Here is a 26,351-nt window from a genome sequence, read left to right on the forward strand (position 1 = left end):
TCATACTCCCTCTTTGCTTCTCTTAATTCCTCTTCCACCTCCCTGGAGACCCTTTTGATTGCATTTTCTACCCCACACCAGTCATAATCAAAGATTTCTCTTCTGATCTGAATTTCTATCTTTTTTCATCCAGGGAATTCTGGATTTAGTTTGCCCAATATTTCCCTTTTGAGGGAATAACATCCGGCCAGATCAACCCAGAGTTTGGTTCCTGTATTAAAGGGGTTCAGTCAGATAAACCCAGAGTCTGGTTCCTGTATTAAAGGGGTTCAGTCAGATAAACCCAGAGTCTGGTTCCTGTATTAAAGGGTTTCTTTTTTTTCTGGGGAGAGCACGAACGCAGTCCCCCACTACCATAAATTTTGCAGTCGAGTATCCCGCATTTGGGGACATCGCAGGTGTCAGCACACCCGAAGTGCAATGGGCTGGCCTCGTCCTGGGAGAACCAGCTTCATGATCATGGTCTCTCCGCTACCAGGGAGTCAGTCACTTGATGCCGCTGCTGAGCACCAGCGCCATCAGGTGAACAAAAGCCAGTATTGCAGGGAGATTATTGAGCGTCTTTGATGACAAGACTTGCATTGATATAGCAGCTTTCATGGCCACAAGATCTCCCAAAGTGATTTATAATCAACAACATACTTTACTATTTACAATAAAATAATATACAAACTGCGAAATGAATGTTTTTGAACCATGGTAATGCATGAAATGCGGTAGTGAATTTGTGCACAGCAAGCTCCCATAGTCATACAGAGTCCTACGGACTCGCAACGTTAACTTTGTTCCTCTCCGCAGATGCTGCCAGACCTGCTGAGTTTTTCCAGGTATTTTTAGTTTTGTTTTTAAGCTCCCACAAATGCTGGGTCAGGACAAAAGCAGATCACCTGTTTTTAATGATGTTGGTTTAGGGATAAATATTGGGTCCAGGTCTACGGGAAAACTCCCTCCGTTTAACTTCCAAATAGTGACCATGGGATTTTTCTCATTTCTCTGAGAGAACAAACAGGCTTCGATTTAATGTTTCATCCGAACAACAGCATATCCAACAGTTCAGCTCTCCAGACATGAGGACCCTCCAACAGTGCAGCACTCCCTCATTACTGACCCTCCAAAAGTGCAGCACTCCCTCAGTACTGACCGTCTCATTATGCAGCACTCCCTCAGTACTGACGCTCCAACTGTGCAGCATTCCTTCAGTACTGACCCACCGACATTGCAGCACTCCCTCAGTACTGACCCTGTGACAGTGCAGCACTCCCTCAGTACTGATCCTCCGACAATGCAGCACTCCCTCAGTACTGACCCTCCAACAGTGCAGTGCTCCCTCAGTACTGAAACTCCAACAGTGCAGCACTCCTACAGTGCTGACGCTCCGACAGTGCAGCACTCCTTCAGTATTGCACTGGGAATGTTAGACTGGATATGGGGCTCATGTCTCTGGAATGGGATTCAGAAGTGAGAGTGTTCCCACTAAGTCATTGTTGGATTTTAATACAGACACTCAGCACTGAATCAATGCTGTCCTGAATTGGATCCCAAGAGATGTGAAAGCCAACCGGTATATTCAAGGCTGAGAGATTTTGACTCGAAGAGAATTCCAGGATGTGATGATCAGGTGGAAAGTGGAGTTGATGTACAAGATCAGGCATGATCTTAATGAGGGGGGAAAGGGTGTTGGGGGCTGAAAGGCCTCCTCCTGCTCCTATTTCTGATGTGTTTGAAATGGATGTTCCCAGTGTGGGATGCACAGCCCTGCCTATTCCCCTGTACCATACAGTGTGTAAGGGACCCGGTGGTGTGAGGGACTGAAACCTCCCCAAACTCCCCCGCTCCCCTTTGGTTCAGTGGATAGCTCTGAGTCTGAAGGTCGTGAGTTCACAGAGCGGCTCCAGAGAGCTGAGCATGAAATTCTGGCCGACACCAGATTCACTGCGATGCCAGATTAAACCTCCCCACATCTCTCTTCCCTTCTTTGAGAATCTGCCTAAAACTTTGAATATGTTTTTTCCCCTAATATCCCCTCATGTGGATCTGGCTAAAGGACCATCTGGACCCCAGAGGGAAAAGATGCCTCAGCCAGAGCAGCAGCTAATATTGATCTCAGTGCTCAGAGTGAGAGAGGGGAATGACTTGTTGACATTCCTGTCCTGGTCCCTGTCTGGAAACTCCTGCCGGACATCAGGATCAGGCTTTGATGCAATGTTAAATAAGCTGCTGAATCTAAAGGAGTTGTGTAACAAGGCTCTGCTCCCAGCAGCGAGTCTTCCTACACAGTGAATGTAGTCACAGAGAAAGGGCTACAACACAGCTGGTCAAATGTTCCAACCTTCACTTACCCTGAATGAGGATCCACATTGAGGATTAAACCTTGTGAAATTAAATCCCCTCTGTCAAAACTCTCACAGATGAAGGATGGATGTTAATGTGGGGCTAACAGAGGGCTGCAGGTATCCCACATGTCAGCCACGACTCAGTGGGTAACACACTCACTCAGAGTCTGAAGGTTGTGGGTTTAAACCCCACTCTAGACTGGTGGGGTGGAAGGTGAGGACAAGGGGACTCCTAACGTGGTCTTCAGTGGGCGGGGGGGGGGGGGGGGGGGGGGGGGGTCAGAGGGGTGAGAGAATAAGTGGCAGAATTGGGATGAGGGCCTTGTTAACCACAGTGTTAGGGAATAGGTTGAGGACAAAGATCAGTTGTACGATCAGAACAGATGTTACCAAGTGGGAGAAACTTGTGAGAACTATCGTCGAGGTAGCTGCGGGATTGGGTGGGATTCTAGTGAATATTCTTTGACAGACTATCCCCAGAAATGCTGACAGAGAATTTGAGGAAAGCAAGAGTTGGAAATGGACTGTGTGAAGGTGAGGAAAGGGTGGAAAATGAAAGCAGAGTTGAAGAAATTTTCCAGTTCAGGGTGAGAGTCTAAAGCAGCACCAATTCAGTCATCATCATCAACATAGAAGTAAAAGAGGTGGGGGATGAGGCCTGAGTAGCACTGGACCAAGGGAAGTTCCACATATCCTACTAAAAGGCCGGCAGAGCTAGTGTCCACGTGGGTGCTCATAGTTCACACCTTTGATGTGCAGTGAGTGAGTGGAGTTAAAGGTGAGAACAAGTTCAGCCAGGTGGAGAAGGATGGAGGCAGGAGGAGAAACTGGCAGCCAAAGAGAATTTGTGATTTGGGGGCTGCAATGTAACTACATTTATATTAAAAGAGAATTTTTCCTTAAAAGGTGTCTGCAATTCAGTTGTCTGGGCCCCAAGCTCTGGAAAACTGATCTCATTTTCATCCTCTGACCTAATATCTCCAGATGTGGTTTGGTATCAAATTCTCTTTTAGCATGTTCCTGTGAAGCACCTTGGGACATTTATAAAACACCTTTAACATTATAAAATATAACTTGTTCATGACGAGGTTCAGGAACAAGTCTGGACTCCTGTCATTATTCAGTTGCTATCTCGATGTGTGAATACTATTTCCATGTTCCTGTATTTTCTCTCCGTGTCTGTGTAAGGGTCTCCACCCCTGAAGAAGTTGAATTGCTCTGCTTGTTCATGCCAATACCACTTCCACCCCAGGAAAGGTGAAGGGAAATCACACACTCCCTCCCTCCCAATCCCTCTCCCCACACCTCCCCTTCCCCTAATGCCCAATCACCAGAAAGGCTGACTGCATGATCATTCCTGGCCTCCGGAAGTTCCCACAATCACAGATACCAGTCTTCAGCCAATCTCATTCACATCTCACATTGGGAGACTTACTGCCTGCAGACAGCATGACCTCTGTTCAGGCAGTGACCACAGAGTCATTAAGCATCATTTCAGCAGCAGTTTATCTTTAATTAGACTTTGGATCAACAACAACATGTAGAAAAGTAAAAAATAAACCTGACAGAAACGTATAGACACATTCAGAAAATATTTACATTAGCAATTTTATACATCCCTTGTAAAATATGACCACTCACTGTTTGCCACAAAAAACTGCATATAAAAAAGACAAAATTAAAATATACCGAATGTATCTATATAATTTCAGGCAAGAAACAGTTTCAATCTGTGAACCATCTAGAATCTGAATCCCTCCTGAGATTGTGCTGATCAGGACAGTTTGTGCAAAGTGGGAAGTGATTGTTAATCCCAATCCTGAGCTCAGACATTCCACCAGGAATCACTGGATAACCACAATACTGGCCTGATTGTCCCCTCCCTGACACAGGCTCAGTGCAGGGGAAACTCAGTTAGTGCTGGAGAGTCCCGTTCCCCAGAAGGTTTTCTTCTCCAGCCACTCCATCCTGATGCTCAGGTGCTGTTGTCACAAGGCCCCATGCTTCACCTGGACAGCTCACCCCTGTCAAAGGGACATCATTAGGTCCTTCATTTCAATTGTTGGAGTGTCGATTTTGAACACAATTCCTAGGAGAGAAAAACCATTACTGTGACAACTTCATTTTGAGTGTTCTGGTGTCTATTTTGTGTTCTGGTGTCTATTTTGTTTCCTAGGACAGAAAAACCAGCAGAGTTCAGGTGACATTAAAAGAATCCAACACTTTGGACAAGTGTGTGAAGGAGCCGTTCAGGAGCACAGTCCCGATTAAATTACACTCAACATCCTGGGTACCAATGGCAGCTGGAAAATGGGTCACAGGAGCTGCATGGTGATGGAGCACAGAGTATAGAGGAGAGGAGGCTCATAGGGGAGGCAATGGGCAAGAGCTGGACACTCCACAGGAGCTGTGCTGACCGATAGAGGGAGGGCCAGAGGATAGAGATAGAGAACCCTACAATAGTTACCCCTCCCACTGCGAGGGGTGTATGTGGAGACAGGCGGTGAGCACGGAGATGTGGATATTGAGTGTGCGAAGGGAATCCAAGAAGGCCTTCCCAGTGACTGAATCATCTAATATCCGGGTTAAAAGGCGGTGATTTGGAAAATACAGGAGGAGACTGAACAACAACAACTTGTGTTTATATAGAACCTTGAACAGAACATATCCTAAATGCTTATGAAACAAAATTTGACACCGAGCTACACAAGGGTTCAGGCAGTGAGTTAGGCTTTAAGGAGCAAATGGTGTTGTTGGGAGGTAAGGAAGAGAGACAGACACAGACACACACAGACAGGCAGAGGTTGAGGGAGGGAATTCCAGAGTTTGGGCCCAGGCAGCTAAAGGCTCAGCCACCAATGATGCAGCGATGGAAAATCAGGGAGTCTGAAGACACCAGAATTGGAGGAGTGCAGAGATCTGAGGGTTGTGGGGCTGAAGGAGGTTACACATGGGGAGGAGTGAGGCCACAGAATGTTTGATAAAAGGGTGAGAATGTTAAAATCTGTCTATCTCAGTCCTAAATAAATTCAAGGATGAACAGCGGCAGATTTGCAATCAAACCCTTGTGGCACGGGACCCCCCAAACAATAGGGGAGTGGGGGGAAAGGGGGGGAGTGAGCGAGTGAGTGCTGAACTGTTGGAAGTGCTGTCTTTCAGCTGAGATGTTAAACTGCCTGCTCGGCTGTCTAGCAGCCTCCTGTGCAGCGAAGTGTTCGGGCACAGCACGCCAAAATTATTCACTGAAAACCAGTTTCCGGTCTCTGGGCTCTAGCTCGGCCAGGCAATGCACTGTGGGCAGCGCACAGCTACCGTTTTCCGTAGCCAGCCAAGGCATAAGACCATAAGATGCAGGAGCAGAAATAGGCCATTCAGCCCATCAAGTCAGCTCTGCCATTCAATGAGATCATGGCTGATCTGATAATCCTGAACTCCACTTCCCGGCCTGTTCCCCATAACCCCCGATTCCCTTACTGATTAAAAATCTATCTCAGCCTTGAATATACTTAACGACCTAGCCTCTACAGCCCTCTGCAGATTCACAACCCTCAGAGAAGAAATTCCTCCTCAGCTCTGTATTAAACAGGCGACCCCTTGCTCTGAGAGTATACCGTCTGGTCCTAGACTCTCCCACAAGGGGAAACAACCTCACCGCTTCTACCCTGACAAAACCCTTGAAGAATCTTTTATGTTCAAATAAGGCTGCCTCTCATTCTTCTAAATTCCAATGAGTACAGGCCCAACCTACTCAACGTCTCCTCATAACAAAAGCCCCACAAGCAGCTGTTGACCATGTGTCAATCCCACCGTCCATCCCGGAGTTATGGCCCAGAAAGCGGTACTCGGTCTCTGCGCCATCCTGCAGCCGGGCAGAGAGCCAGCGGGAGGGCACTCGCACCGGACTGCACAGGATGACAAGCTGGAAGTGATTGGATAATGCTGCTCAATGATGGGGTGGATTGAAGCATTCTCACTGCTCAGTAAATGGACAGGTTGAGGTGTCAGCAACATTTAAGAAAACATTATAAAACAAAAACAGGATTAAAATGGAAACCATGAAACATTCTAGAACTCACCATTTTGGTCGCCTTTGGAATACACAAAACACAATTCCAGAAAGCAAAACTCCAGCAAAAAAACCAACAGCAACTCCAACTCCAATTCCAAATCCAAATCCAGACCGTACTCCTGTACAAAGTACATGATGTAGAGACAGAATGAAGATATTAACAGACTGGGACACAGTAACAAAATTAACAGCAGAGACCTTCAGCACCTAGTGTTTCAGAACCATCCCCAGTACTAACAGATCCCTGGTTAATTCTGGACCTGGAGGGATGTGGGAGGTTAGATACAATAATCACACACACACCAGGCCACCCCACAGCTTCCTGCACACACACACACTGTCCCGCAATGTGATGGATACATGCTTTCCAATTGAGATAACTGGACACTGACCAGCAACAAACTCCTTCCAATTAAACCCAACAGTCCATTGAAATAGAGCGGGAATTTTAAACTAATTTGCAGATCAGGAAAGCCACGGGATTGGGTGTAACGCAGATTTACACCTGGGACAATATTACTCTCCACTGACTTCAACCAGTGGTACACCCAAACCCTTCACTTTCCCAACAGGAGGGTTTGGTTATAATTGTACCAAGACTTTCCACACAGAATTCCAGAATGCTAGTGGGAAGCAGGAAACCTCAGAGTTTTGTATCTGAGAGACAGGAAGGTGAGACTCAAACAGAAATAACATTTCTAGGTAGTTTCAGGGCCAGTTACAGGTAACAGTGACCCACACCACTCACTCTCACAGAATCATTCTATGGTGAAATATCACACAGCATTTCAAACCTTCCCATGTTACTACCTGTCTCTGCGGCATGTTCAAATGTAAGAGCTGAAAACACATGCAGTAGTTTAGAAACAGATTTACCTGGTACAGACATGGTCGGTACAGGTGTTTGAGGTCGCTCTAAAGAAAACAACATGTGTTTAGTATTGTGTGTGAAACAAACTGCAGAAATGTTCAAAGACTTTTTTGGGCTTTAGGGAAACACATCCCGGGAGGAACGAGACCCGGATCAAACTAATCGGGAAGGATCAGGAACAGGGTCGGCAGAGTGAAAAATCCAACAGGATTGCATTAACTGTGGGGCGTAGAATGGAAGTTTTCCAGAGTTACCCTGAGCAGGATCATTCCCAGCAGCCTACATCCCCCTGTGGAGAGAATCCCCACAGGATCCTGGATCTACTGGGATACACTTTCAAGGTAAGCGCACTGGGTCTTGTAAAGGCTGCCTGAGAGGTGTGATGGGCCCCACCTCCTGCACCCCGACATTTGGAGCCAGATGGAACACATTTCTGGAGAATGAGTGCTGTGGGGAGTGATCACTGGAATCCTCCACATTGGTCTAAAGCCCATGAACTCTGGTAGCTTTAGGTCAACAATGGGCCTGGAAAACTCCTGCTGCTTATCACCTACTGCCCTCCCTTAGCTGATGAATCAGGACTCCTCCATGTTGAACACCACTTGGTGTGTGCGGTGAGTGCATTGGTGAGCGAGTGCAGCTTGATAGCAACGTTAACACCTTCCATCACCCAGTTTGACCGCTCTGTCCTTCAGGGCTCCATCAGCTTGGTCAGTGATGGTATTACTGAGCCACCCTTGGTGATGGACAGTGAAGTCCCCACTCAGTACATTCTGTGTCCTTTCCACTCTCACTGCTTCCACCAAGTGGTGTTCAGCATGGAGGAGTACTGATTCATCAGCTGAGGGAGGGCAGTAGCTGATAATCAGCAGGAGGTTTCCAGGTCCATGTTTGACCTGGAGCTGTGAAACTTCATGGGGTTCAGAGGCAATGTTGAGGATTCCCAGAGCCACTGACTCCGGACTGCATACCACTGTGCCCCCACCATGTGACAGGACATACCCAGGGATGGTGATAGAGGAGTTTGGGATGTGGGGTTAATTCTGTGAGTATGACTCTGCCAGACAGCTCTCCCAACTTGGACAGCAGTTCCCAGGTGTTAGTGAAGGGACTTTGCAGAGTCGACTGGGTTGGATGTGTCTTTGTTGTATCCTGATTCAATACCTGGGTCACAGCCAGTGATCCATTCAGTTTTATCCTGTTTTGCTCTCCAGTCTTAGATACAAACCGATACAGGTCAGTTAATAAGCAACTAGGTTAACGTGGGACTGGAGTCACATAGAGACCAGACTGGGTATGGACGGCAGGTTTCCTTCCCTAAAGAGACATTAGTGAACCAGTTGGGGTTTTACAACAATCCAACAGCTTCAGGGTCACTTTTCCTGGGACCAAATTGATATTTCCAGGTTTGTATTTAAAATCTGACAGTGCCATGGGGGGATTTCATTCTCTGAATTATTAGTCCAGGCCTCTGGATTACTCATCTAGTAATTTAACCACCGACCCCATAAAATCAGGGATTAAATACAGAATTAAAAACAAAAAAACTGCGGATGCTGGAAATCCAAAACAAAAACAAAAACAGAATTACCTGGAAAAACTCAGCAGGTCTGGCAGCAACGGCGGAGAAGAAAAGAGTTGACATTTCGAGTCCTCATGACCCTTCGACAGAACTTGAGTTCGAGTCCAAGAAAGAGTTGAAATATAAGCTGGTTAAAGGTGTGTGTGTGGGGGGCAGAGAGAGAGAGAGAGAGAGAGAGAGAGAGAGAGAGAGGTGGAGGGGGGGGTGTGGTTGTAGGGACAAACAAACAGTGATAGAAGCAGATCATCAAAAGATGTCAACAACAATAGTACAAAAGAACACATAGGCGTTAAAGTTAAAGTTGGTGATATTATCTAAACGAATGTGCTAATTAAGAATGGATGGTAGGGCACTCAAGGTATAGCTCTAGTGGGGGTGGGGAGAGCATAAAAGATTTAAAAAAAAAAATTTTTAAAGTTAAAGTTGGTGATATTATGTAAACGAATTTGCTAATTAAGAATGGATGGTAGGGCACTCAAGGTATAGCTCTAGTGGGGGTGGGGAGAGCATAAAATTTAAAAAAAAATTAAATACAGAATACCTGAAACAAAAGCTTCTTACCCAACACAAAGAGATGGACGAGATCAGATTTCACTAAATAATGGACCTCCTCTTTCTTCTTGTAAATCTGACACTCATACATTTTCTTGTCAGACTTCCTGAGGTCAGAGATCAGAATTGACCAGTTGCCTTGCTCCAATTGATCTTTGAACAGTTTTGTTCTGTTTCTGAACCGTGGGTCTTGTTCTGTCAAATCATCATTGCCATCGACAAACTTGTATAAAATTTCAGATCTTGATATTCTCCAAATCACCTGTAAATCTGAGACTGGGACATTCCCTTTGTAGGTACAGGGCAGCACAATCTGCTCTCCAAGGAACCCAGAAACTGACCAGTCACCTGGAAAAGATTGAAAGCATTTATCCACAGAGATAACCTCCCTGCTGGTACATCACATCCTAAGCGTCACGTGGGTACACTGCGATGCTCAATTTGCAAGATGCACTGATCAGTAACTCACAGCTTTCATTTCTGTGGGAAGGTTAAAGCTCAGGCATTAAGGCCTTCAACTAAACCCAGCTTGTGCTGGATATTTGTTCACACAGAGCAGATGGACAGAGCAGAAAAATCACGTTTTCCATTTATACACAAGCTGGGAGAACTCATCAGTATATTGGTCACCTGTCCTTGGGAGGAATTCAGAGACCGGGGGTACACAATGTGAGGTGGAGCTCAGCAGCTGAAAAATGACCCTGAAATGTAATGACATGAACAGGTGGGGTGGGGGTTCCCAAGGAAGTAGGAAGGGGTTTGGACAGCTTGGGGGTGGGAGGGAATGACGGTCGAATACACTGGGTAGGGGTTTGAGGCAGAACCTGATTTACTTTCTTTATTCTTTCATGGGATGTGGGCATCGCTGGCAGGTCCAGAATTTGTTGTCCACCCCGAATGGTCCTTGATCTGAGTGGCTTGCTCGGCTACTTCAGAGGACAATTCAGAGTCAACCACATTGCTGTCTGGGTCTGTAGTCACAAAGTCAGGACAGCAGATTTCGCTTCATAAGAGGGCATTCATAAACCAGATGGCTTTTTACTAAAATCAATAACAGTTTCATATATTGTAGGTTTGTATTATTATATATTATGATAATATTATCATAGATTTATTAACTAGTTGCCATGGTGGGATTTGAACTCATGTCCCCAGAGCATTAGTCTGGGCCTCTGGGTTCCTAGTCCTGTGACAGTGCCACTATTACCATCTCTCCACTGGTCTGAAAAGGATTGAGGCAGTGTGTATTCTCACCACCCTCAAGATTACAAGGTCAGAGGATACAGGTGCAGGAGTAAGCCATTTGGCCCCTCAAGCCTGCTGTCTCATTTAATAAGATCATGGCTGATCTGATTGTGGCCTTAACTCCACTTTCATGCCTGTGCCCCCTTGTCAATCAAAATTCTGTCTAACTCAGCCTTGGTTATATTCAATGAGCCAGCCTTCACTGCTCTCCGGGGAAGAGAATTCCAAAGTCTAACAACCCTTAGAGAAGAAATTCCTCATTTCCATCTTAAATACCAGACATCTTATTCTTAAACTGTACCCCACAGTTCCAGATTCCCCTACAAGGGGAAATATCCTTTCAGTGTCTATCCTATCAAACTCCCTCAGAATCTGATCTGTTTCAATAAGATCATCTCCCATTCCCCTAAACTCCAACGGATACAGGGACAGCCTGCTCAACCTTTCCTCCTAACACAAACCCCTTCATCCCAGGAATCAGCCGAGTGAACATTCTCTGAACTGCCTCCAATGCAAGTATATCTCTCCTTAAGTAAGGAGACCGCGTTAGGGTTAGGGTTAGGTTTAGGGTTAGGGACTGGAACACACTAACAAAATTAACAGCAGAGATCACTGGCATCTAGTGTTTCAGAACCAACCCCACTACAAACAGATCCCTGGTTAATTCTAGTCCTGGTGGGATGTGGGAGGTTAGATACCAATAATCACACACACACCAGGCCACCCCACAGCTCCGTGCACACAAACACTGTACCACAATGTGATCGATACATGCTTTCCAATAGAGATAACTGGACACTGACCAGCGGCAGCCTCCCTTCAATTAAAGCTAACAACCTGCTGAAAGAGAGAGGGGGAATTTTAAAAAAATAACATTTTTTGGCTGGGAATGCAATGAGGTTGGATGGGTCACCTGTTTGTACCCAGATCAATATGATTCTCCACTGAATTCAATGTTGACGATTCCCGGGGTCACTCCCTCCTGACTGTATATCACTGTGCCCACACCTTTGTTGGGTCTGTCCTGCCGGTGGGACAGGACATGCCCAGGGATGGTGATAGAGGAGTCTGAGATGTAGGGCTGATTCTGAGAGTATGACTATGTCACACAGCTCTCCCAACTTGGACACTAGTCCCCAGATGTTAGTGAAGGAACTTTGCAGAGTTGACTGGGCTGGGTGTGTCTTTGTTGTTTCCTGATTCGATACCTGGGTCTCAACCAGTAATCCGTTCAGTTTCGTTCCGTTTTTTCTGTCTCACGGTTTGATACAACCTGATTGAAGTGACCGAGTAAGTCAGAGGACAGTTAAAAGTCAACCAGGTTAATGTGGGGCTGGAGTCACACAGAGACCAGACTGGGTATGGACGGCAGGTTTCCTTCACTAAAGGGACATTTGTGAACCAGTTGGGCTTTTACAACAATCCAACAGCTCCAGGGTCACTTTTATTGGGACCAACTTTATATTTCCCAGATTTTAAATTTAAATTCAGTTTATTACTTAAAGTGCCATAGTGGATCTGAATTCATATTGTCTGGATTATTAGTCCAGGCCTCTGGATTTCTAGTCTAGTAATATAATCACTGCACTACCAAACCCATAAAATCGGAGATTAAATATAGAACACCTGAAACAGAAACCTCTCACCTCTTACAGAAAGATGGATGTGATCAGTGTGCTCCCAGTGTAATCCTGCACCTGTTCTCTTGTAAATCTGACACTGATCCTGGTTCTGGTCAGAGATTAGAACTGACCAGTTGCCTTGTTCCAGTTGATCAGTGAACAGGTTTGTTCTGTTTCTGAACTGTGGGTCTTGTCCTGTCACTTCCCATTCCCATTGACAAATTTCACACTCAGATATCCCCCAGGCTACCAGTAAATCTGAGACTGGGACATTCCCTTTGTAGGTACAGGGAGCACAAGCTGCTCCCAAAGGAACCCAGAAACTGGCACAGGCGAGTCACCAGGGAAAGATTGAAAGTATTTATCCACAGATATAACCTCCCTGATGGTACATTACAGACGAGGCTTCACGTGGTTATACTGCGATCCTCGATTTGCAAGAAGCACTGATCAGTAACTCACTGCTTTCATTTCTGTGGGCAGGTTAAAGCTCAGGAATATACTATTTATAATGACAAGTTCCCTGTGCAGAGAGTATAATTCTTGCCATTCTTTTTAAAATGGAAAATTCTCAAAGTCACACTTTGAACAAAGAAAATCTCAAAATGTTTTTAAAATTCAATTTTTCTACAGGATTGGGTGGAATGTCGGTGTACACCTGGATCAATGTTACTCTCCACTGACTTCAACCAGCGTTGTACCCAATCCCGTCAGTTTCCCAACAGGAGGGTTCAGTTATAATTGTACCAAGACTTTCCACACAGAATTCCAGACACACTAATGCTAGTGGGAAGCAGGAATCCTCAGAGTTTTGCATCTGAGGGACAGGAAGGTGGGGCTCAGAAACATAACTAAAAATTCCATAAAATAAAAGCAAAATACTGCGGATGCTGGAAATCTGAAACAAAAATTGCTGGAAAAACTCAGCAGGTCTGACAGCATCTGTGGAGAGGAAGACAGAGTTAATGTTTCGAGTCCGTTTGACTCTTCATCAGAACTAAAGAGGAATAGAAATGTGGTAAAATATAAGCTGTTTAACGGGGGGTGGGACAGGTGGAGCTGGATAGAGGGCCAGTGATAGGTGGAGGCAAAGGAGAGATTGCCAAAGATATCATAAGCAAAAGGACAAAGGGGTGTTGATGACAGTGATATTAGCTAAAGGATGTGCTAATGGTGACATTAATGGTAGAAAGTAGGATAAGCAAGTGACAGATGGCCCTAGTGGGGTGGGGTGGAGTGGGGTGAAGGGACCCTAATATCCTCACCAGTGCGTTTGGTCGTGCTGTTGGGGAAGGTTTAAACTTGATTGGCAGGGGGATGGGAACCTGGGGCGGCCGGAGGGGGGGCGCGAATTCAGAATGCAGAGGAGAAAAACTGGCAGTGGGAAGTAGAGAAATATCAGCTCATAATGAGGATATATCAGAGAATTGCATCAAGGTAGATAGGATACCTGGAGAGTGTGCTAGAATTAGAGTAGGCAACGGTAAGGCATTAGGTGGGGTCGGGATAAGGGGGGGAAAGTAAAAACAAGCCTAAATCGGAGCTAATGTGCATGTATGTGAATGCACGGTGTGTGATTAATAAGATTGGTGAACCGCAGGCACAGGTTGACAAATGGAATTATGATATTATCGCTATAACAGAGATCTGGCTCAAAGAAGGGCAGGACTGGGCATTAAATATTCCTGGGTACAAGGTGTTTAGGAGAGACAGGAAAGGAAGGAACAGGGAAGGAGTGACAATATTGGTTAACGATAGCATTACAGTACTGGAGAGAGAGGATGTTCCAGAGGAGTCAGGGATGGAATCTCTCTGGCTAGAGGTAAGGAATTGTAAAGGTGCAATAACAGGTGTGGTATATAGAGCACCAACTAGTGGAAGGGATGTGGAGAAACAAATTTGCAAAAGAAATTACAGAGAGGTGCAAGAGTTATAGAGAATCATACGGGTGTCTTCCATTCTCCAAATATAGACTGGGATAGCAAGAGTACAAAAGCACAAGAGGGGCAAGAGTTCCTGGAACGTGTTCAAGATCATTTTCTACAGCAGTATGTTTCCAGTCCAACAAGAGGACATGCACTTTTGGACCTGGTTCTGGGAAATGAATTGGCCCACGTGGATCAAATATCAGTGGGAGAGCATCTACAGGACAGTGACCATGTATCATAAGGTTTAGGTTAATCATGGAAAAGGACAGAGAACAATCCACAGCAGAAATAATTAATTGGAGGAAAGCAAACTTCAATGGGATGAGAATGCATCTGAGTTGAGTGAGTTGGAATCAAATGTTGGCAGAAAAGACAATGGCTGAACAATGGGCCGCCTTCAAAGAAAAAGTATTCCAGGCAATGTCAAGATGTATTCCCTTGAAGGGGAAAGGTCGGACAAATAAATCCACAGTGTCCTGGATGATTAGAGAGATAGCAGTAAAGATGAAAAGGAAGAAGTGCACAGACGACAGATGTCAGGTAGAAAATACAATGGAGAATCAGACTGAATATAGAGGGACTAGAAAGGATGTGAAGGACTAAAAAGAAAAGCAAGGAGAGAGCATGAAAAGAGGCTGGCAGCAAACAAAAAAGGGAATCCTAAGGACATCTATAAGCATTTAAATAATAAAAGGATGGTAAAAGGAAGAGTAGGGCTGATTCGGGACAAAGAAAAGGGACCTGTATGTGGAGGATGGGGAAATAGCGCAGGTATTGAACGAGTACTTTGCATCTGTCTTTATAAAGAAAGAACTTGTTACCCAGGCGGAGGTGAGAGAGGAGGTAACTGGAACACTAGAAGAACTTACAATCGAGAGGAAGGAGGTGTTGGAAAGGCTATCTTTACTTAAAATAGATAAGGTACCTGGACTGGATGAGATGCATCCAAGGATACTGAGAGGGGTGAGAGTGGAAATTAGAGGCACTAGTAATACTTTTCCAGTCTTCCTTAGGCACAGGGGAGGAGCCAGAGGACTGGAGAAATGTGAATGTTACATCCTTGTCCAAAAGTGGGTGCAAGGATAAAGCTGACAACTACAGGCCAGTCAGTTTGACACCAATGGGAGGGAAACTTCTGGAAACTATAGTACGGAATGAAATCAATAATCACTTAGACAAGTGCAGGATAATTAAGGAAAGCCAGCATGGATTCATCAGGGGAAAATCATGTTTCACTAACTTGATGGAATGTTTTGAAGAGGTAACAGAGAAGGTTGATAAGGGCAATGCTGTTGATGTGGTGTATATGGATTTTCAAAAGGCATTTGATACAGTGCCACACAACAGACTTGAGTGGAATAAAAGGGAAAGTAGGCACTTGGATAAGAAATTGGCTGAGTGATAGGAAACAGAGAGTAGTGATAAATGGTTGTTTTTCAGATTGAAGGACGATTTGTAGTGGAGTTCCTCAGGGGTTAGTTTTGGGACCCTTGCTCTTCCTGATATATATAAATGATCGAGGCTGTGGTGTGCAGGGCATGATTTCAAAATTTAAAGATGATACGAAGAATGGAAATGTTGTCATCTGTGATGGGGATAGTCCTGAACTTCAAAAGGACATAAACATATTGGAAGATTGGGCAGACAAGTAGCAGATGAAGTTCAATGCAGAGAAGAGTGAGGTGATTCATTTTGGCAGGAAAGATATGGTGAGAGAGTATAAAATAAAGGGAGATCCTCTAAAGGAGGTGCAGGAACAGAGGGATCTCGGTGCATATGTACACTGATCATTGAAGATGACTGGGCATGTCCAAAGTGCAGTTAATAAAGAATATAGTATCTTAGGGTTTATTAATAGGGGCATTGAGTACAAGAGTAAGGAGGTCATGTTAAACTTGTATAAGACACTAATTAGGCCTCATCTGGAGTACTGCGTCCAGTTCTGGGTGCCATACTTGAGGAAGGATGGGAAGGTATTGGAGAGAGTACAGAGGAGATTCACAAGGATAATTCCTGGGATGAAGAACTGGAGCTATGAGGATAGATTGGAGAGGTTGGGACTGATTTACTTGGAGAAAAGAAGGCTGAGAGGAGACTTGACAGAGGAATTCGAGATCCTGAGGGGTTAGGACAGGGTAAATAGTGAGAAACTGTTCCCACCCAGGAGAACATCAAGAACTAGAGGGCACAGATACAAAATAATTGGCTAAAGTAGTAAATGTGATGTGGGGAAAGATTTTTTCACCCAGAGGGTGGTTGGAGTCTGGAACAAACTTCCTGAAAGGGTGGTGGAGGCTGGTTCGATCGAGGTATTCTAAAGGGAATCAGATTGCTCCCTGAAAAGAGAGAATGTGCAAGGTTATGGGGATAAGGCAGTGGAGTGAGACTAAGCAGATTGCTCTTTCAGAGAGCCAGTGCAGACACAATGAGCCAAATGTCCTCTTTCTGCACTGTAAAGATACTGTGATATCTGTACAGGTACATTATCCTGTACTACCCCCTCACTCATTCTGTGAATCAGCTGCTGCTGCTGTCAATATTAACTATCAAAAGGAAATTGGATGAATTATTAAAGGGAAGGATAATTACAGGGAGAACAAAATTTGCAAAACTGATTTGGCCTTGCAAGTGATAAAGTCATTTCAGAAGCAGCTGGCTGCTGCAGGGAGAGATCATTTGTCTCTGGGTGAATGAATTTAAAAAGGGACAAAGTGTCTCTTCCTCAAACCCGTTTTCTCGATCTTGTGATTAAAGTGATACAACCCCACCCTCTGCTGGCAGATGGAAGCTACTACACAAGCGGAGGGGAATATTCAGGGATTCAGCAAGAGAGCAGGTCAATCAAAAATGACAGGGAAAAGTGTGGTTCAGTATCTTCAGCAGGAAAGCTGTAACGTACAGGTCGGGTGAAGTAGAAATTAAGTTCTATTTTTGATTGGAAAATCAGGGGAGAGCGCCAGCGCAGTACCCCCACGCCTGAAGTCACAACTCGACCAGACTGGGTAAGGACGGCAGGTTTCCATCCCTAAAGACACATCAATGAACCAATTGGGGTTTTACCACAATCCAACAGCTTCATGGTCACTTTTATTGCAACTAACTTCAGATTTCCAGATTTTCAGACAGTACTGAGCCTCGGACAGTGCAGCACTCCCACAGTAGGGATATGGTGTTTTCTGGGAACACTAGGATTTACGCACTGAGTATTTATGGAGTGGGAATTGAGACAGTTAAACTGTGGCCTATCTATTGTGTGGATCCAGGATCACATGGATTTACAGGATCAGCTGTGAACAGCAGCAGATTGTTAGAGGGGAATCGCACAGACTCCAGGGTCTGAATGGGTGACTCCTGTTCCTGGGAACAAACTGAACACTGCAATGGGAAGGAAGGGACAGGAAGGGGCTCACTCTCACAGACTCATTCTTTGGTGAAATATCACACAGCATTTCAAACCTTCCAATGTTACTACCTGTCTATCCAGCGTGATCAAATGTAAGAGCTGAAAACACATGTAGTAGTTTAGAAACAGATTTACCTGGTACAAGCGTGGTCGGTACAGGTGTTTGAGGTCGCTCTAAAGAAAACATCATGTGTTTAGTATTGTGTGTGAAACAAACTGCAGAAATGTTCAAAGACTCTATCGGGCTTTAGGGAAACACATCCTGGGAGGAACGAGACTTGGTTCAAACTGATCGGGAAGGGTCAGGAACAGGGTCGGCATACTTGAGGAATCCAACAGGATTGCATTAACTGTGGGGGGTAGAATGGAAGTTTTCCAGAGTTACCCTGAGCAGGATCATTCCCAGCAGCCTACATCCCCCTGTGGAGAGAATCCTCCCAGCATCCTGGGTCTACTGGGATACACTTTCAAGGTAAGCGCACTGGGTCTTGTAAAGGCTGCCTGAGAGGTGTGATGGGCCCCACCTCCTGCACCCCAACATCTGGCGACAGACAGAGCTCTTTGCTGGAGAGTGAGTGCAGCTTGATAGCTCCATTAACTCCTTCCATCACCCAGTTTGACCGCTCTGTCCTTCAGGGCTCCATCAGCTTGGTCAATGATGGTATTACTGACCCACCTTGGTGATGGACAGTGAAGTCCCCACTCAGTACATTCTGTGTCCTTGCCACTCTCACTGCTTCCTCCAAGTGGTGTTCAGCATGGAGGAGTACTGATTCATCAGCTGAGGTAGGGCAGTAGGTGATAATCAGCAGGAGGTTTCCAGGTCTGTGTTTGACCTGAAGCTGTGAGACTTCATGGGGTTCACAGTCAATGTTGAGGATACCCGGCACCACTCCCTCCGGACTGTATACTGCACCTCTGGTGGGACTGTCCTGCCAGTGGGACAGAATATACTCAGGGATGGTGATAGAGACTGGCATTCAGAGTTAATTCTGTGAATATGACTCTGCCAGACAGCTCTCCCAACTTGGACATCAGATGTTAGTGAGGGGACTTTGCAATGTCAACTGGCCTGGGTTTGTCTGTGTTGTTTCCTAATTCGATGCCTGGGGTGAAGCTAGTGATGATTCAGTTTTATTCTACTCTTTCTTTCCAATGGTTTGATATCAATTCATTTTTAACTGCCCTCTGACCTCCTAGGCCAGCTTAACCAACCAGGTTACTGTGGGACTGGGTAAGGACAGCAGGTTTCCTTCCCTCAAGGGACATTCATGAACCAGTTGGGATTTTACAACAATCCAACAGCTTCAGGGTCACTTTTATTACAACTAACTTTATATTTCCAGATTTTTATTTAATAAACTGAATTTAAATTCTGGAAGTGCCATGCTGGGATTTGAACTCTCATCCTCTGGATTGTTAGTCCAGGCCTCTGTATTACTAGTCTAGTAACATAACCACTGAACTACCAAACCCATACAGAGATTACATACAGAATACCTGAAGCAGAAACCTCTCACCTGTCACAGAAAGATGGATGATATCAGTTTGCTCTGGTATATAACCCACAGCTATCCTCTTGTGAATGTCACATAAATACTGGTTCTGGTCTGACTCCCTGAGGTCAGAGATCAGAACTGACCAGTTGCCTTGTCCCAGTTGATCTTTGAACAGGTTTGTTCTGTTTCTGAATCGTGGATCTTGTTCTGTCAAATCATTGTTCCGAGTGATGAACTTCTGCAAAATTTCACCCTTGGCTGTCTCCCAGATCACCAGTAAATCAGAGACTGGGGCATTCCCTTTGTAGGTACAGGGCAGTACAACCTGCTCCCCAAGGAACCCAGAAACTGAGACAGGTGAGTCACCTGGAAAAGATTGAAAGTATTTATCCACAGATATAACCTCCCTGCTGGTACATTACATCCCAAGTTTCACATGGTTACACTGCGATGCTCGATTGACAAGAAACACTGATCAGTAACTCACTGCTTTCATTTCTGTGGGAAGGTTAAAGCTCAGGAGTTAAGGGCCTTCAACTAAAACCAGCTTGTGCTGGAGATTTGTAAGCACAGAGCAGCTGGACAGCACTTTGAATCACATGTTTTTAATTTGTACACATGCTGGGAGAACACATCAGGATATTGGTCACCTCCCATTGGGAGAAAAATCACAGACTATGGGCTGCACAATGTGAGGTGGAGCTCAGGAACAGAAAACTGACCCTGAAATGTAAGATTGGAATCCCCAGTCCTGATGACTCTACTCCCCATGCTCTTGGACCATTCCCAGTTCTATTTGATCCCAGGACGGTCTCAGACTCCTGATCCCAGTGCTCATGACCCCATCCCAGTCCCACCAGATCCCAGTCACCCATCCCAGTGTCACCCAGTGTTGCTCAGTGTCCAAAACCCACTCTTCACATCACAGGGGTTAATCTGAAGACATTAACTGCCTTCCTTTCAACTCTCATGAGCATTATTTTATGAATAAACTTTAGTTTTGGAGAAAGAAATCTGAATGAACATTCCAAATCATTTCAAAATGGTCATTACACAAAGAACAATGAAATTCAAATTTGACATAATGTTGCACTTGAGATACCTCAATACCACCGTGATACATGTGATATTTAATATATCAAACCAATGTCTAGCATACAGCCCGAGGGGTCTATACAATTCCCAGCCCCTCTGTGCGCTCTGTCTGGAAGGTCAGAGACAGTGACCTTGCCCCATCGCATCTTTACGCCGGCTGCTCCAAGCAGTCGTGCATGTCTCAGCACGTGGTCCTGGACCTTGGAATGTGCCAGTCTGCAACACTCGGTCAGGGACAACTCTTTGCACTGGAAAACCAACAGGTTTCGGGCAGACAAAAGAGCGTCTTTCACTGAGTTGATGATCCTCCAGCTGCAGTTGATGTTTGTCTCAGTGTGTGTCCCTGGGAACGGCCCGTAGAGCACAGAGTCCTGTGTCATGGAACTGCTCAGGATGAACCTCGACAAAAACCACTGCATCTTGTTCCAGACCTTTCTTTGCAAAGGCACATTCCACAAGAAGTTGAACAACGGTCTCTTCCCCACCAAAGCCATATTCAGAGCAATGGGGGTGAGGCACCTGGCATGTAGGAAGGATCTGACGGGGAGGACCTTTCTCACCACCAGCCAAGCCATGTCTTGGTGCTTGTTGGAAAGTTCTGGCGATGAGGCTTTCTGCCAAATGCCTGACAGGCTACACAGGGAACCATCCAACAGGATTCATCATCTTCTTTTCCCACAGGGCCTCAAGGACATTGTATGCAGGCCACTGCCTGATGGGCTTGTGGTCAGAAGGCATTTTCTGCATAAACTTCTCCATGAGGGACAGGTGGTACGGCATGGTCCAACTATTTGGAGCGTTCCGCGGCAGCGTGGCCAGACCCATCCTTCACAAACCTCAGCACAGAGTGACACTTGCTGTTTGCATACCGAGGGTCTACGCACAACTTGATGCGACTACACAAAAATGGCCAGCAGGATGAGGGCGATGTTGAGCACATCTTTCTCCCACCCACACCTCTCTATCCAGAGCCTCTGGCATCCCCATGGACACAATCCATCTTTGACCTCCGGATAAAAAGTTGAAGGTGGTTCGGCTGACCACTGCTGCACAAGATCAGGGTACGGGCAACACCTGCGCCATGTACAGCAATCCCAGAGTGCCTCACACCTCATAATCAATCCTATCATTCCCAGATCCTTCCTGATGGACTCAGCAAAGGATTCTATGCAACACACAAACAGGATAGGGGAGAGAGGGCAGCCCTGCCTGACTCCAGATTTCATTGGAAAGCTTTCTGATTCCCTCGCATTGATTGAAACTACACTAGTGATGTTTGTGTAGAGCAGTTGGATCCAATTGCAGATTCCCTCCCCAAACCCCATTTTAGAGAGTACATCCACCATGTAGGTCTGCGTTATTCTGTCAAAGGCCTTCTCCTGGTCCAGGCTGATGAGGCAGGTGTCCACACCCATGTCTTGTACATAGCCTTGCACTACTCAGGGATGAGATCTTCCCACAGGGTACAACACAGGTCTGGTCAGGCTGGACGTCAAATCCAAAGCAGAGGTGACCCGATTGGCAATGAGCTTGGATCAAATTTTATAGTCCACATTCAGCAGTGAAATAGGTCTAACATTTCTAATTTCCTCCCTTTCCCCTTCCAATGGTAGATGGGGGGTGATGATGCCTTTCCTCATGGATTCTGACATGCTGCCGGCCAGAAGCATACTCTCGTACACTCCCAGGGCCGGGCTGCGCTGGTTGTGTTGCCGCTCCTGGTTTCCCAGGGCCAGGCTGCGCTGGTTGTGTTGCTGCTCCTGGTTTCCCAGGGCCGGGCTGCGCTGGTTGTGTTGCTGCTCCTGGTTTCCCAGGGCCGGGCTGCGCTGGTTGTGTTGCTGTTCTCACATTCCTGGAGCTGGGGAACGTTGGCAGCAATGCTGCTCCCGGTGATCACTGGGCCCCTCGCCACCTCTGGTGTTTCTCAGCTGGGAACCCTTGGACTCCTTTACGGCCTTGGTGCTTTGCTGTTTTTCTGGTTGGTAGAGATTTTTCGGCCCTTCCTCGCCTGAGAAGCAGCTGCCACTGGTGTCTGCTTGGGATATTTGCCGCTACTTGCTTGGATAGCAGCTCTTCCCTTCTGTAATCTTTTCCTCTAAGTTTTTTCTTTTGACTGTTTGTTAGCCTCCTTGTTCTGTTGGTGCCTCCTCCAGGTTATGCTGGAACTGTATAAAACTCTGGTTAGGCCACAGCTAGAGTATTGCGTGCAGTTCCGGAATCCGCATTATAGGAAGGATGTAATTGTACTAGAGAGAGTGCAGAGGCGATTTACCAGGATGTTGCCTGAGCTGGAGAGTTTTTGTTATGAGGAAAGATTGGATAGACTGGGGTTATTTTCTTGGAGGAAAGGAGATCGAGGGGGGGATATGGTTGAGGTGTATAAAATTATGAGGGGCATAGATAGGGTAGACAGGAAGGAACTTTTCCCCTTGATGGAGAGATCAATAACCAGGGGGCATCGATTGAAGGTAAGGGGCAGGAGGTTCAGTGGGGATGTGAGGAAGAATTTTTTCACCCACAGGGTGGTGGGAATCTGGAACTCTCTGCCTGAAAGGGTGGTAGAAACCTTCACAACTTTTAAGAAGTATTTGGATGTGCACTTGCGATACCATGGCATACAAGGCTATGGGCCGAGTGCTGGAAACAGGCGTCAAATAGTTAGGTACTTGTTTGACTGACGCAGAGTCGATGGGCCGAAGGGCCTTTTTCTGTGCTGTAGACCTCAATGACTCTATGAGCACCCGCTTAACAAAATAATGCCAGTCCGCAGGTACCTCGGTCCAATGTCTTCCCTGTCACCTGAACAGTTATCGGCAACCTCTGGCCTAGTGCCGGGTGCTTTTCCGTTAAGCAGGTGCTGGAGATTTTGCTGTATCAACAACATTAGGGCTAAACCAGAATTAGGCTAAGACCAGCATTAAGATCCACTAAACGCAGCAGAGCTCAAACTTTGTCTTTGTTGCTGTTTTCTTCATCATCATCATTGTCGTCACTTTGAGTTCACCATCAAAATCCACACAAAAAGTTTCAGGATCATGATGTGTAATGTGAACCTACTGTGTCCAGATCCCACTGTTCACATCACAGGGGTTAATCTGAAGACATTAACTGCCTTCCCTTCAGCTCTCATGATCATGGTGTGTGATGTGAACCTACTGTGTCCACTCCCTCAATGGCTCCACTTGCAGTACACACAGCTCCCTAAAGCAAGATGAATTCCTGATTCCCCCTCCCTTTGATCACTGCTGAAATGTTCCAGCAGTCACAGCACTTACCTGAAACAGCAGCAACAACATTGAGCAACAGGAGTAGTTTCTGTAAGTTGTGTCCCTGCAACAAGAAAACACAGTTACCCCCTTTACAACAGACTCACTTCCTGATCAGGTTGATGACTGAAGAGGAACGTAATACGCGCATGCGTGGGTTTGATCCCCGCCCCCTGGGGAAAAGATAGAATCTGCGCATGCGGCCCCGGAGCTGGAGAAAGAGCCCGGGCTCTGGAGAGCCGCATGCGCACCGAGCCGGCGGAGAATGAATGGCTTCTCCCGCTGCACAAACTGAGACTGGCCCGGAGTTGCTATTAGCAAATACCTGACTCTCGCTCTTTGTCTGTCTGTCTCTCCCTCTGTCTCCGTCTCTCCCTCCACTCCAACCTGATCCTCATCATTGCTCCGGTCACTTTCCCGACTTTTTGGATAATCACACACTGTCTCCAGTAACAGACCCTCATTCCCAGCCCATGGTCCGGTCTGAACCCTGGGCTCTCCCTCCCTCCACCCGGGACACGGGCTCCAGTCCTCAGTCTGAGCCCTGCAGCAAGGGGTGAAAACTGTCCAATAATCCCGGTCAGAGAGGATGAAGTGTCCCCGAGTCCATCCAACCAGGAGCCGGAGAATAAAGAGCTGAATCCCGGTGAAGATAAAGGAAAGTTTCCCCCCCCGGATCCCCCTCCCTCCCCCGGGTGTGAGACACTGACAGTACCTGCAGCTCCTTTCCATCCATTCCCCGAGAGAGGGATCCGCTCAGAGCCGGGGACAGGGGGACAACACGAGAGGGACAAACGGGTTAGAAACACAATCCCGGAGGGAGAGAAATAAAATCCGCCAGAATTAAAAATAACCGGATGGTATTGAAATCAGTAAAACATCAAAATCAACACAACATTACAACTCAGTTACAAGCGGAACATGGAACTTAAACCGGAACATAGATGCGGGGCCTGTGTCCAGCTCCATTCAGACGTGGGGGGCGAGGGGGGAATAATTCCCGGTCTCTCCTCCATCTACCCCCGGGGCTGAAGTGAACAGTTTCCCTGGAGCCGGTCCTCGGATCGTTGATTTATTCCAAGCCCTTCAGGGCTAAAGCAGCTTTTAACCCGGCTTGTCCTGACAGAAGCTGGGTCATTATTCCTGACACAACACCCCCCCCAACTCAGTGACAATGTGACAATCCAGCCCCGCCCCCAACTCACTGACAATGTGACAATCCAGCCCCGCCCCCGTCCCGCGCTTTTAGTTTTGAACATCACGTGATGCCGACGCGCCAAAAACATCTGAAATCGGTTCCGCGAGAATAAACCCAGAGTCTGGTTCCTGTATTAAAGGGGTTTATCCAGGAGATGGTGAGGTGAATAAAGATCAGTGCTGCAGGGAATCCTTTCAGCAACTGTGAAAAAAAAATTACAGCAAAAAGTTGCGGATGCTGGAAATCTGAAACAAAAATAAAAATACCTGGAAAAACTCAGCAGGTCTGGCAGCATCTGCGAAGAGGAAAACTTTTTTTTGAAAAATATACTTTATTCATAAAATACCTGGAAGAACATTCCAAAACATTTCAAATTCACCATCACATAAGTACAACCAGAATCAACTTTTACACATGGACCACAAGGTACATCAATACAATCAATGAATGTTACAAATCATTTCAATATGGTCAATGCAGACAATCAGACAATGGGATTGGAGTTATCAACATACGTCATGTTGCTCTCTGAGGTGCTTCAATACATTTATAATACAATTAGTATTCAATGCACACATTCATTTTGAGCTGTACAGCCTGAGGGGCTCTCAGCAGTTCCAAGCCCCTCGGTTCACGATGGCAGAAAGGTCTTAGACAGCGACCGTTCCACATTGGGCCTTTGCGGCAGCTGCCCCAAGCTTAAGTGCGTCCCTCAGCACCTAGTCCTGGACTTTGAAATGTGCCAATCTGCAACACTCGTTCGGGGACAATTCTTTGCGCTGGAAGACCAACAAGTTTCGGGCAGACCTAAGAGCGTCATTCACCAAGTTGATGTTTGTCTCCGTGTGTGTCCCTGGGAACAGCCCATAGAGCACAGAGTCCTGTGTCACAGAACTGCTCAACAGAAACCACTGCATCTCTCTCCAGACCTTTGCAAAGGCACAATCCACAAGGAGGTGAACAATGGTCTCATCCCCACCACAGCCACCTCGAGGGCAGCGTGCAGAGGGGGTGAGACTCCTGGCGTGTTGGAAGGATCTGACGGCAAGGGCCTTTCTCACCACCAGCCAAGCTACATCTTGGTGCTTGTTGGAAAGAGTCAGGGACAGGAGGACAACATGAGAGACACATTCACCAGACCGAATGAGAAAAAGGCAGGGCCTGTGTCCAGCTCCATTCAGACGGGGGTCGGGGGGGGGGGCGGAATCATTCCTGGTCTCTCCTCCCTCTCCCCCTGGTGCTGAGGTGAACAGTTTCCCGGGAGCTGACAGTCGGATTGTTGATTTACTCCAATCCCTTCAGGGGAAAAGCAGCTTCTAACCTGGCAGAGGCTGGGACATTATTCTCCCCACTCCGGGCCAGAAACCAGAGTTCTAAATTGGGGGAAAAGGCTGATTTTAATGTCAGGTATGATTTGGCCAGAGTGGACTGGGAGCAGCTACTTTTAGGTAAATCTGCATCAGAGCAGTAGGGGCTCATTCAAGAAGCAAATAGGGAGAGTACAGGGCCAACATATTCCAGTAAAGATAAAGGGTGGGACCAACAAATCCAGGGAACCCTGGATGTCGAGGAATATACAGGATTGGATAAAGAGAAAAAGGGAGGCTTATGGCAGATACTGAGGGCTTAAAATAGCGGAAGCCCAAGTGGAGTATGAATGTGTAGGGGGGAACTTAAAATTAGGACAG

The 26,351-nt window shown here is 46.4% G+C and overlaps 1 protein-coding gene and 1 non-coding gene across 3 annotated transcripts; both read right to left on the reverse strand.

Annotated features, from left to right (window-relative positions):
- Positions 1–322: 322 nt before the first annotated feature.
- On the reverse strand, positions 323–485 carry LOC121271139. Its single transcript, XR_005941685.1, has one exon. It is a non-coding gene; the product is annotated as a U1 spliceosomal RNA (small nuclear RNA).
- Positions 486–3,825: 3,340 nt separating this feature from the next.
- Positions 3,826–24,391, reverse strand: LOC121271032 (matrix remodeling-associated protein 8-like). 2 transcript variants are annotated; one of them, XM_041176722.1, is made up of 8 exons: positions 24,181–24,391; positions 23,475–23,529; positions 19,126–19,470; positions 17,741–17,779; positions 9,417–9,755; positions 7,279–7,317; positions 6,410–6,521; positions 3,826–4,422 (listed from the first exon to the last, which is right to left on the reverse strand). In XM_041176722.1, exons 1-8 carry the CDS (start codon positions 24,199–24,201, stop codon positions 4,389–4,391), a joined length of 984 nt encoding a protein of 327 aa, XP_041032656.1. In that variant the 5' UTR covers positions 24,202–24,391; the 3' UTR covers positions 3,826–4,388. The 2 variants fall into 2 exon arrangements, with proteins under 2 accessions (XP_041032656.1, XP_041032657.1); XM_041176723.1 differs by lacking the exon at positions 17,741–17,779.
- Positions 24,392–26,351: the final 1,960 nt, after the last annotated feature.

The sequence above is a fragment of the Carcharodon carcharias genome, chromosome 29 (genome assembly GCF_017639515.1).
Source record: "Carcharodon carcharias isolate sCarCar2 chromosome 29, sCarCar2.pri, whole genome shotgun sequence".
NCBI lineage: Eukaryota > Metazoa > Chordata > Chondrichthyes > Lamniformes > Lamnidae > Carcharodon > Carcharodon carcharias.